Source organism: Equus przewalskii, chromosome 12 (assembly GCF_037783145.1).
Source record: "Equus przewalskii isolate Varuska chromosome 12, EquPr2, whole genome shotgun sequence".
Taxonomy (NCBI): Eukaryota; Metazoa; Chordata; class Mammalia; order Perissodactyla; family Equidae; genus Equus; species Equus przewalskii.
The window spans coordinates 26,634,051-26,646,446 of NC_091842.1; the positions used below are offsets into that span (position 1 = coordinate 26,634,051).

General features: G+C 48.2%; 1 protein-coding gene across 13 annotated transcripts in view; it reads left to right on the plus strand.

Moving 5' to 3' along the window:
• Positions 1 to 10,717, plus strand: part of VWA3A (von Willebrand factor A domain containing 3A) — a 56,995-nt gene extending 46,278 nt beyond the window's left edge. For 7 of the 13 annotated variants that reach the window (XM_070568451.1, XM_070568452.1, XM_070568457.1 and 4 more), the window contains 9 exons: positions 654 to 791; positions 1,751 to 1,859; positions 4,823 to 4,967; positions 5,768 to 6,117; positions 6,529 to 6,676; positions 7,490 to 7,613; positions 9,236 to 9,333; positions 9,520 to 9,585; positions 9,911 to 10,717. In XM_070568451.1, coding sequence (XP_070424552.1) covers positions 654 to 791; positions 1,751 to 1,859; positions 4,823 to 4,967; positions 5,768 to 6,117; positions 6,529 to 6,676; positions 7,490 to 7,613; positions 9,236 to 9,333; positions 9,520 to 9,571 — 1,164 coding nt within the window. In that variant the 3' untranslated portion in view covers positions 9,572 to 9,585; positions 9,911 to 10,717. Of the gene's footprint in view, positions 1 to 653; positions 792 to 1,750; positions 1,860 to 4,822; positions 4,968 to 5,767; positions 6,118 to 6,524; positions 6,677 to 7,489; positions 7,614 to 9,235; positions 9,334 to 9,519; positions 9,586 to 9,706 lie in introns of all 13 variants that reach the window. The other 6 variants (XR_011524882.1, XM_070568455.1, XM_070568456.1 and 3 more) reach the window with 6 other exon arrangements.
• The last annotated feature ends 1,679 nt before the right edge of the window (positions 10,718 to 12,396 follow it).

Sequence of the window (12,396 nt, forward strand, 5' to 3'; positions counted from 1 at the left end):
CGGGCAAGTCACTTTGCTACACTCAATCTCAGTGTTTTTGTTTATAAAATGAAGACAGTTGTACCTATCTAATAGGATGATGATTAATTGAAGCATATTTTGTGTAAAGTACTTAGTGGTGTCAGATCCTTTCGGTTGTAAGCAACAGAAACCCCCTTTCTTGTTCCTGTCCAGAAGATAGGACATATTTCTTCCCACGACCATTCAGTAAAAATCTGAGCTTGGTTCTGATTGGGCCAATCCTGGATGCTATGCTCTGAGTGCTTTGAGCCTGCCCGTTCTTGTATCTCTCATTGTGACAAAGAGACTGAGATTATCCTAATTGGTTTAGAGTCTGAACTTTAGACCAATCAGTGCTTTCCACTCAAATTTTGTGGGAGAGGGTTGAAATGGATATTGGGGAAGCCACAGTGTCCACAAGACTATGGAGTAGTAGATGCTCCATACATTTAGTTGCCTGTTCCCCATATTTCTTGTTCATCTCTCCCCAGCACAGGAGAAGGAATCTCTATATGTTGGATGCTCAGTGAGGACCTAGGATCCCCACGTTTCAAAACTGAGACAGAGTTCAAATTTGAGGATTTAGAAGATGAGTCAATCATTGAATTAAGCCTGAATTACCCAAGATAATAGTTCTTTCATTTATTCTAAAGTGGGTAGCAAATTATGGGCTAAAAAAGCTGAAGATGGAGATCTCCAGATACATCGGTCCCAAATGCTCTCATCAAAAGTCAGCACAGAGGTCAGCATCAGCCAAATACTGCAGTGTCTTCCCCAGTGTAGAGATCAACGTAAGTCATGATTTTTATTTATTTGTTTGTTTGTTTCCCTCCCAACTCCTGCCTCTTCTTGGGCACAAATGGCAGAGTGTGTTGGGGAGAGCTCCATGTGAATGTATGCACCATGGCTTCTATTCCTGCTTCTGTGAACCCCACTCCCCCAAAGGGGGACTGCCCTCAGGGCATAGGAGATGCAGAATCCCCTTGGAAGAGAAGTCAGCCTCTCAGAGTGCCTGAGACCACACTCGAGGGTTAGAGGGGCTCATTGGAGTGAGGATGAGAAACAAGTACTGGGAACATAGGGCAGGGGCTGACGTGCTCACCCATAAAAACTCTGTACCACCATACTGATGATGGTTCTGTTAGGATGGTGGGGAGCAGGGGTTATGACAGGAGGGGAGGGGGTCCTTGTCTCTATTTTCTAGTTTTGAGGTAATATTTTTTCATTGCTTTGACACTGGAACAAGTAAATTTAGTACAAAGGAAAATCTAATCATGCCTTTTAAAAAAACACTCCATTTTCTCTCCTTGCCCTTTTATAAAACATTATCACATTAGGGGAAACTATAAAGCTAAAAGCCACCAAATTCAAAATTATCCACCAGAAGAATTTTACGGGAGTTTTCTCATGCTGCCCCCTCTCCATCCGAGCTCATCTTTTAGTTTGAAATTTATGGACCTCTCATCCTACCGCTAAGGATTTTCTATTTTAAAATTTAGAGATCCTATATCTTTCATTATTATAATTACCGTATTTGCCATAAAACCATCATCCCAATTCCCCTACACTTTCCTAGAACCATAAATCTAGTAGTTTCACAAAAGAAGCTTTTAAACAAACAAACAAAAATGTATGGTTGACAATGTTTGCAAAATTATGAACCACAGTGGACTAAACTATTTTGGGGGATGTTGGGGATATGAAGACATAGCTGATGGGGGGAAATTTGCCTTCTCTTGCCTTACTCCAGGGGACAGTGAGACACATCCAGTGGACGCCCAGGGAATTGGAAGCGTACATCACGCACCTGGAGAAGGTGATGCGGCGCTATGTCCAGAGGCTGCAGTGGCTATTGTCTGGTGAGCCTGCTGCTGTGCTGGAGGGTTGGGGGACGTGAGGGGAAGTTGAAGGTCAACCCCAGGGACCCCAGGATCAGTCCCTCCCAGGCTAGGCACTCATAACCTGGCAGGTCAGGGATGAGGCCAGGAGGGTCATCCAACCATGACTTCTGGGTTCGGAGGTCAGGCAAGGTGCTGGCTGACAGAGAGGTGGAGCTCAGGCCAGAGAGCACTAGAGAGAACCCATGCCTGTCCAGGCTTGCTTTGCAAGGCCATCTTCCACACCTCAAGAGGCTCAATTTAATATTGATTGGGTCCCATAGAACTGGTCCATGAAGGTAGAGATGGGAGGGGGGCCTGACAGAGAAGAAGTCCCCCGTTGTTCTTTACAAAGAGCACCAAGGCCCCTCTGGAAGAGGCTAATGGACAAGGCTGGCTGAGGAGAGCCAGGCTCACATCCCAGAAAAGGGCGGGCTAAGCATCAAGAGGAGTTGGTCTCAGCATCCAGTCTTAGAGCCCAGAAAGACAGCTAGAACTGGTTGAGAGGGTGTTTAGGCTTTGGGACCTGGTGGGTTCTTGGGACAATAGGAGGGAGGAGGGCAGGAACCTTTTATTGAGATCCCTGTGTGGGCCACTTGCGTTCCTGTGCAAATCGATTAGTTCCAATCCGCTGCAGTAGAACCTGGTATAAACAGTCCATGGGCAGTGGGGTATAGCAATGACTGCCACTTTCCAAAGCCTCTGGAGGGGGCTGCAAGCTCCAGGTGTAGTTATCAGGTCAGAGGCTGAGGTAGACCAAAGAGATCGTGTGCCTCTCCCATCCCCAATTCCCATTTACCGCTGAGAAGAGTGTGAAGACCAGAGAGGCAGCTACTCCTTTTGAAGACCGAGTCAAATTCCCCACCTCACATAAGGGCACACACCCCCACACCATCTAATACTGCAAAACTACCCAGAGGATGCTTCACTGATTCACTCACTCATTCATTGTAAGTGTAGCCCTCCCACTGGGTCCTGGGGAGATGGCGGAAGGCAACATCCAACATGGACCCGAGCTTATGGAGCATATGGTCTGAGAGGAGACAGACGTTAACCAAAGTGTCTCACAAACAAGTCTAATGTCGCAACTGTGACAGGTGCAGGGAGGAGACAGGCATGGTACAGTGAAAGCCTCTGAGAGGGGCAATGGACCTGCACAGGAAGACCACGAGGGCCACCCTGAGGAGGTGATACTTCAGCTGAGATCTGAAGGATGAGTGGATGTTACCTGGGCAAAGAGGAAAGACCTGCATGACTGAGGCGCCGAGCAGGGGAGGATGCTGAGTACAGATTGAAAGGAAGCCGGTGTGGCTGAGAGGGAGGTGGAGTAAAAGTTGAGACCGTGCAGAAAGATGAGGCCATGGCCCGGACTTTGTCCTTTATCCTAAGAGCAATGGGAAGCCACTAAGAAATTTTAAATAAGAGGAAAATGATCAAGTTAGCATTGGCAATAATCCTTCTGGTTGCCGCATGGAAAATAAATTGTTGAGGGGATGGAGTGGAATCAAGGCAACCCACTCGTAGCCCAGGTGAAAGACTGGGCTGGCTGGAAAAGGGCAGTGATGAAGGAGATGGACAAAATGGGCAGAGTTAGAAAGATTGGACAGGTAAAGATGACAGGGCTCGGCGGCTTGCAGTGTTTCCATCCTCTGATTCCTAAGGTGAATCAGCTGGCCATTTGTGGTTCGAGGTCCCCCCACTGGCCAACTGCCTGGCTGGCTCTCGTTATGGAATGTCCCCCATGTTTCAGGATGGCTCCCCTCTTGTCCTGATGTTGACATGAGCATTGCCAGAGAATACCCTGGATGAGTCCTGAAAGATTCCTGGGTAGTGGATGCAGCCAATTCAGCCCACCCTTTCCTGGGGGGCAGTGGGTCCATTTTGTAGCAGTTTTTCCATTTTTAATACTACTTCCTCCAACGAGGTCCCCAAGGTGTGATTCAAGAACATTGGACACGTCACCTTCTGTTTGGCCACCTTTACCTGTGTTACCTCCATTTAGCCTTGTGGAGCCAGAAGGGCCGGGGTTAGTGATTGTCTGACTAAAGTGTGGATCAGAGGACCTGGGTATGAATCTTGGCTGTCCTTGCCAAGTTGTGTGACCCTGGGCAAGCCCCTGGCCCTCTCCGTTTCTCCGTGGAATGAATCACAAATCTTTCAATAACCTCTCCAGCTTTATCCATTGTCCCTCTCCCTGTGGGTCTCTCCATTCCAGTCTTTTAATTTCCGTGTTGGCTTTCTTCCCTTCCCTCAAGAATGCCATGTTCTGCTCTCCCAACTCAGAGCCTTTCCCTCACCTCCACACCCCACCTCTTTCCTTGACTAGCTGCTGCTCATCCTTCAGTCATAGCTTATGTGCTCCCCACCCGATATCCATCTGAGTCAGATTCTCCCCATCTGTACTCCCTTAACCCTTTGCCATAACTCTCAGCAGAGTTGTGACTGTTTGTTTAACATCTGATTCCCTGCCCTGTCAGCTTCATGAGGCCAGGGACCCGCTTGTTCACCACTGTACTTTGCACAGTGCTGAGCACATAGTGGATGCCCTTTGACTTCTGTTGAACAATTGATGGACTCCATGCTCTGTAACATCTTTTCCAGACCCAAAGAACACTGTGACATCATGTAGTCCAACCACTTAACTTTAGGGACAAGGAAACTCAAGCCCAGGGTGCTTTAGCCACTTGTGCTCATCATCACAGACAAAGCCACAGCCAAGACTTTGATCTCCCAAAGCCCAGACCACCAACTGACTCTGCCCTTGGACAGTTGACCCCTCCAACATCACCACCAAGGCCATCTCCCAGTGGGTTGAGTTCTGATCAATGATCAATCAGGCAGCAAGTGTTGCAAGACCTTATATTTGATAGCTACAGTGAGGGAAACCAACAGAGGGGCAACCCCTCACTCCTTCCCTGCCTCTGTCCCCACCCACCTTGGATCAGGGAGCCGACGACTGTTTGGCACCATTTTGGAGAGCAAAGTGTGCATCCTGCTGGACACATCGGGGTCCATGGGCCCCTACCTGCAGCAGGTGAAGACGGAGCTGATTCTGCTGATCTGGGAGCAGCTACGGAAGCACTGCGATAGGTAAGAGGCAGGAGTAGGGGTGGGTGGGGTCAGGAATGTCAGTGGGTAGTTCCTGGGGCTTCCCTGGCCAAGGGCACCCCCTCCTCACAGTTCCAAAGGGCCCACAGGTTTCAGAAATGCTCTTCTGAATAGTTATTTGAGAAGGAAAGAACACTGCATTCTGCTGCAGAAGTAAAGTAGTTTTTAGAAATCTATCTCAGGCCCAGGGACAACTGCAAGTAGATCAAGGGAAGCACCATATGGTCTTGAATTGTGGATTTCAGCTGAACTTGATTTTTTTTTTTTTTTTTTTGCTGAGGAAGATTCGCCCTGAGCTAACATCTGTTGCCAATCTTCCTCTTTTTTTTTTGTAAGTGAGCCACTGCCACAGTATGCCACACTGATGAGTGGTGTAGATCTGCACCCGGGAACCAAACCTGGGCTGCCAAAGTGGAGCATGCTGAACTCAACCACTAGGCCACCAGGGCTGGCCTGCAACTTGATTTTTTAGTTCAAGGGGGGTTTGGGGGGGTTGGGTTGTCTGTTCTCTCTGCCCAGAAGTGTTGACCCTAAGAGGACGGCAGGAGACTCCAGTCCTGGGTTTGGACTCATTCTTGTCTTATATTAAAAAGAGTAAACATTTATTGGGCACTTTCCATGCATGATGTCAATCCTCACAGTGACTCTATGAGATATTGCTATTATTAGCCCCATTTTTCAGAAGAGGAAAGTAGACTCAGCGAGATTAAATAACTTGCCCACAATCACATAACCAATAAGTGGCTGAGGTGGGATTTAAATCTCTTTCTGTCTGCATCTAGAATCTTCAACGTGTACTTCTCATGCTCAGGTGGTCCACAGCCCTCTCCCCGAGGGCCACAGGGCTCGCTGGAGGGGTCTCCACTGACAGGCATGAACGGTCCTCACGGAGGTTACTTCACCCGAATTCAGATAGACGGGCGCCTTCCAACCAATCGCTTTCTCCCCTTCTCTGCCCCCCACCTCTTCTCTCCCCTCCCCAGTTTCAACCTGCTCAGCTTTGCAGAGGGCCTACAACTATGGCAGGACACTCTGGTGGAGACCACAGATGTGGCATGTCACGAAGCTATGCAGTGGGTGACCCACCTGCATGCTCAGGGGAGCACCTCAGTCTTGGAAGCACTACTGGCAAGTTCCACCGTTGAGCCCAACCCCACAGCAAAACAGAAATACCATCACCCCCTATACTGATATTACACGATGCTTTAGACTTCACAAAGAACACTTTAGAATTTACTGAGTGTTACTTCATTTCATCTTCCCAACAAGCCAAAGAGAAAGGGATTCTCATTGTTCTCACTTCATAGATGAGGACACAGAGGCTCAGAGAGGTTAAGTGAATTGCTTGAAGGTAACCAGCTAGGAGGTGCGCCACGCTCTTTCTCCTAAACCTCAGCAGTTTCCTTGGTCTGTGTCTTAACAGACAAGTCAGTGGGATCCGATCAGACACGTTTTCCTTGGGGACAGCAGCCAACTGGTTTTTGCCCTTCCTGGTTAGTGCCTATCCTTCAGCCAGACTACCTTCCCATGCTCTTTCAGAAAGCTTTCAGTTTTCCAGATGTGGAAGGATTGTACCTCCTGACCGATGGGAAGCCAGACACAAGCTGCAGCCTTATTCTGAGTGAAGTCCAGAGACTCCAGGAGAACAGAGACGTGAAGGTGCACACCATTTCCCTGAGCTGCTCAGACAGGTGGGCAGTGAGGAGCCAGCCTGAGTCATATTCCTCTTCCATGGCCACATGTCTGAGGGGCAATCGCCTCACCCTGGGGTGCCCCTCAGACGCTGATCTCTTCCAGGCCCAAGCCGGTCAGTCAAAAATTAGGACGGCCTGGGCAGGGATTGCCACAGAGTGAGAGCCCCCCTCCACCCCAACTCACCCATCTGAGGACCCGCTCTCCTACTTTCTCCAGCAGGAAACGGATTTGCACGGGTTCCCCCAGTCACGTGTTGCGTTTTCCCTCCTGATCTTTCTTGGGAGCACATTTATGAATGTTTAGGGGGAAAACGTTTAAAGTAGCAGTGTATGGTTATTTTTATGAACAGTCACCATAGAAGAACATGTGTTAGACAAGAGAGATTTAGCCTCTTTCAGAAAAAAACTTTAATATAATTGGCAAAAGTGTTTCCTCTGGTGTGTATTTTCTCTCTCTGTCTAAAGCATGAGCTCCATAAAGGGCACACTGTGTTTCTGCCAGGCCTCATGCAGAGCAGGCACTGGACAGATGTCCAGTTAAGAAATGGAGGTGGAGTGTGCTGGCCGTGGGCCTTCAGGGAGTCCAGTCTAAATGGCGACACTAACGGTGAACCCACTGCAGGCAGCAGCCGCTGCCCGTAAACTGGGTAGGAGAGTGGGCTTGGTGCTGCTGATGTGACCTCCGTGGCACAGTCTCGGGGGCCAAGGGCCTTTGCCCCACAGACTTGAGGTCCCCACGGGCTGGGGGTGCACAGGGAGCCAGGCCAGTCGGTGGGCCTGGCTGTAGCAGCCCTCTCTTCCTCCCCCCAGGGCAGCGGCTAACTTCCTGAGACGTCTGGCCTCCCTCACCGGGGGCCGCTACCACTGCCCTGCTGGGGAGGACACGCTCGTCAGAATTCACGGCCTGCTGACCAAGGGCTCCGTGGATGAGAAGGTAGGTGACTGAGTGAGGTCTGTTGAAATGGCTCCATAAAATGACAACAGGCATGGCTTTTTCCTTCTAACTAAAAAGATCTCTCTGCTTCTCTCGTCAAAGTATCAACTTTTGAAAAGGGTCGTGTTTCCCCGCTGCTCTCCTTGTAGACTGACTCTCTTCCAGGTTAGGGGAAGCAGTGTTTGGGGGTGTTGAAATTTAATGATAGAACAGTTTACGTTCATTGGGCACTTACCATGTGCAGATTGGTTGCTTTATATAGGACCTCTCTTTTTTTTTTGCTGAGGAAGATTCACCCTGAGCTAACATCTGTGCCAATCTTCCTCTATTTTGTATGTGGGTCACTCATAGCATGGCCACCAATGAGGGACGTAGATCCTTGCCTAGGAACCAAACCTTAGCCACTGAACTGGAGCATGCCCAAATTAACCACTAGGCCACGGGGCCGGCCCCCAGAACCTCTCTTTTAATCCTCCAACCATTGCTGTACCCATTCACCAGATGATTAACAGACTCAGCAAGGTTTAGGAATATACCTAAAGTCGGGGTAGATGGTAAAGCTGGAGCCCAGCCACCCATGCTCTCAACCTCTTTGTTTAATTCCTGCATATTTCTCTCTCCCTGTGTTCAATTCATTGAAACACAGATATTCAAATGGTCTGTTAAGTAATAAATTGAGTAAAGTCATAGGTTCCATCATACACGTGAGATAAGAGGAAAGTACCAATGATCCTCTTCTGATCTGATGGAAAAATTATGTACATATTTATACCTTTCAGGAGTGTGGTGAGGGCAGCAAATTATCAAATAAGACAACCAACCAGAATTCCAGATTTCTTTTTTGGAGGTTAACGATTACTGCCACAGCACATGGCATGATTTTGGAAGTCGAGTGCTTTGCGTGACTTCTTTGTTCAAGTAACTCTTCTAGGGACAAATATTACAAATAAAACAGAGAACAGAACAAGTGAAAGTAACAGTTACTCACGATCATCCGTACAGCACAGGAAAACGAACTTGACGATGTTGTGAAGGTTCTCAGTTTAGTATCTTATCAAATCAGATTCTTTGACTAGTTTGTGGATGCAGAACGGGATCATTCTGCTACTGCCAAGGAGAAGGGATGGCCTCATCATTTTCGTAGATTCTCTTGCAAATTATGAGAATTTGTGGTTTTAAGGCCAGGCTCTGGAATTCCATTGGTTGGCGTAAGAAAAAAGCATGCCTGTGAAGCTCTGTTTTACTAGAAGAAATAGAGAAAGAGCTGAACAGATTTTGTTGAATAATAGAGAGAGAAGGAGCATATACCACTTCTGTTCTACTGGGCAGAGAGGGGCTGACTTCAGTGAAGTCCAGAGGCCATCCAGGTTTGCCACTGCCCCCTGCCTGCACTGACTCTCAGACTTCTTATTTCAAAGTGTCCCAGTTGCAGAATGACAGCCTCAACAGGTGGTGAGCTCCTTGTCCCTGGAGACACGCAAGCTGAGGCCCATAAGATTTCCTGCCCTGCGGGGGAGGCTGCATTTAATTAGCTCTAAAAGTCTTCTCCTGAGATTTTGAGTTTTCAGGTCCCATCCTGTCATTTAATGGACCTAACTTCAGGCTCATTTCTCCTTTTCAAGGACCCCACGTTGCCACTATTTGAGGGAGATGATTTAAGGAGATTGGCCCAGGAGATCGCCAAGGCCAGAAGCTTCCTCTGGCAGGCCCAGTCCTTCAGGTATGCCCTTCGAGCAGCTCCTCCCACCTGCCGTGGCTCCAGCACACCCAGACCCTGAACCCCAGCAAGACTGGGCCCACCATGGTCATGGCACCCTTATTCAATGTCCTCCTGCCCTACTTCTCCCCACGAGGCTCAGAAATCTGGGCATCGAGGGGACATCTTCCTTCACCTCCTGTCCACTAGGTCCCAACTCCAGAAGAAAACCAACACAGAACCAAAGGTGGCTCTTTTTTAGAGAAGCGTTCTCAGGTAAGGGGAGGGGATGGACTCCCCAACTTTTGAGTGCCCACCAAGGGTCAGGCAGCATGCTCTGTTCTGTGGACAGTGGTAACTATGCGGAGGGATCAGAAATAATGATTCCTCTAAACAGAAAGCCCAGCCTGCGAAGAAGCAGTCACTAGGCTCACACTGACCCTGAGAGCCAGGTACCCTGGAAGGCTGTAAGCCACAGATCATGCACAGCAAACATGATTCCGGCACCAGGGCGCCCTGGAAGCTGAAGGAGGAAAGTCTCTGCCATCCCGGGGTCTACCCTAACCTTCCTGCCCTGACCCCAACATGCCCTACACTCCAGTCACAGGATTGTCACTCACTGGGAAGTCCTGCTCTGAGCCCCATGCTTGGAATGTGCTTCTTGCCACCTTCTGCCTGGTGACTCCTGCTCACCCGCCAAGGCACAGCTCAGATGGCATCAGCTACACTGTGAAGATGACCCTCCAGCCGTCCTCCCATGGCTCCCTGACCATATATCCCTCTTTACAGAGGTGACACTTAGCACTTATGACAGTGCTCCATATCAGGCTTCCTTGTTCCTTTGTCTAACTCTTCTCCTTGACTGTGAGCTTCCTCAAGATAAGGCTGGTATCCTGACCACCTCTGTGTCCCCAGAACCTGCTGTGTAGCAGACATGTAGGAAACAGCACGCAGCTTAGTTGTGGGACCTCAGCTCTGGAACCAGCCAGATGGGGTTGTCTCCACCCTGGTCCCCTTGCTCTGAGCTTCCCCACCACCCTGGTCCATGGGAGCGATGCAGATTCACCATCAGCCCATCTTGGAGGAAGAAGAAACAAGTGAGCCTCATGCCCCACCCCCACCCCAGCTCACCCAAAGTGAACTGCAGTCTGCTCTGGAGCCCCGTCCAGAGCAAATACCCTGCTCAAGCATGTGAAAATCAGGCTGGATCTGCTGGGCCAGCCCCACTGTAGACTTATGAAATGAATATGTCATGTCTTATGTCATCTGGGGTCATTTTCTAAGACAGGAAAAGTTGCTTTTATTTAATTAGGATCAAAATGACTTTTAAACTTAAGCGATCATTGGTTCATATGAATGTGTAAATTTTTTGTGTGATAAAACTTAATTAAAAGACTCATATCCAGAATATATGAAGAACTCAAATCAATAAGAAAAAGACATCCTAATTTTTAAGAATGGGCAAGCCTCACACAGGTACAAATGGGCGATAGGTATATGAAAAGGGGCTCAGCAGCCTTACCCATCAGTGAAAGGCAAATTAAAACCACAATGAGATACTACTGCATACCCACCAGAATGGTAAAAATAAAAAGACAGATGCTATCAAGATACAGAGCAATCAGAACTCTCATACATTGCTGGGGTCAGGGTGGGCCAGTTTAAATTCTTCCAAGCACTTTGGAAAACTGTTCGGCAATTTCTACTAAAGTAAAACACATGCTCACTCTATGCCAGCAAATCCAGTCCAAGAGAAATGAGTGCATATGTTCGACAAAAGACATATACAAGAATGTTTAGAGTAGCTTTATTCATAAGAGCCAATTCATAAAAATTGTAAACTGCTTTACTATCCATCAATGGTAGAATGGACAAATAAATTGTGATACATTTGTACAGTGGAATACTACATGTCAATTAAAAAAGAATGAAGTAGGGGCTAGCCCGGTGGCATAGTGGTTAAGTTCTCACGCTCCATTTCGGCAGCCCTGGGTTCACAGGTTCAGACCCCAGGCGTGGACCTACACACCACTCATCAAGCCATACTGTGGCAGCATCCCACATACAAAATAGAGGAAGATTGGCACAGATGTTAGCTTAGGGCCAATCTTCCACCACCCCCAGAAAAAAAGAATGAACTACAGTTATATCAACAAGATTCATCAATCTTATGAACAATATTGGGCAAAAGAAACCAGACACAAAAGAGCACATACTGTGTAATTCCATTTATATGAAGTTCAAGAACAGGCAAAACTCACTGGCAAAAGAGGTCAGAATAGTGGTTACCTTGTGTGGCAGGCGGGCACATAGTGGGCATCTTGCATGCTGGAAATGTTCTATATCTTGATCCAGATGGTGGTTTACATTGATGTTTACATAAGCAAAGAATCAAGTTGCTAAAAAAATATGGTTTACTAAGGCTTGACGAGCCCTGGCTTTGGCCAGGCTCCCTGCTGGGCCCAGGGAGGCAGCAGTGACCACAGCCCCTGCCACAGTGGTTCTCAGTCTGATCACTGTCTTGGGCAGCTACCCTTCTGCATCACTTCTATAAACACAGAGAAAATGGCCCGTGGTGGTTGTATTGCTTTTCTAGGGGTGTCGTAACAAAGTACCGCAAACTGAGTGGTTAAAACAACAGAAATTTATTGTCTCGGGTCCTGAAGGCTGAAAGTCTGAGATCAAGCTATGGGCAGGGCCATGCTCCCTCTGGAGGTGGTAGGAAGGATCTGCTCCAGCCCCTCTCCAGTCTTCTAGTAGCTCCTTGGCTTGTGGCACATAACTCCAGTCTTCACATGATGTTCTCCGTGTGCGCATGTCTATATCCAAATTTCCCCTTTTTACGAGGACACCAGTCATATTGGATTAGGGCCCTACTGTAGTATGACTTTAATTACATCCTCTATGACTCTATTTCCAACTAAGGTCACATTCTGAGGTAGTGGCTTAGGACGTCAACATAGGAATTTGTGGGGGACATAATTCAACTCATAACAGTTGTAAACTATGCTTCTTCTAAGGCAACATGAGCCGGCTGGGCCTGGGGAGTATGAGTTCTCCGGCCCTGCTGGTGGGAGAGGAAGAGGC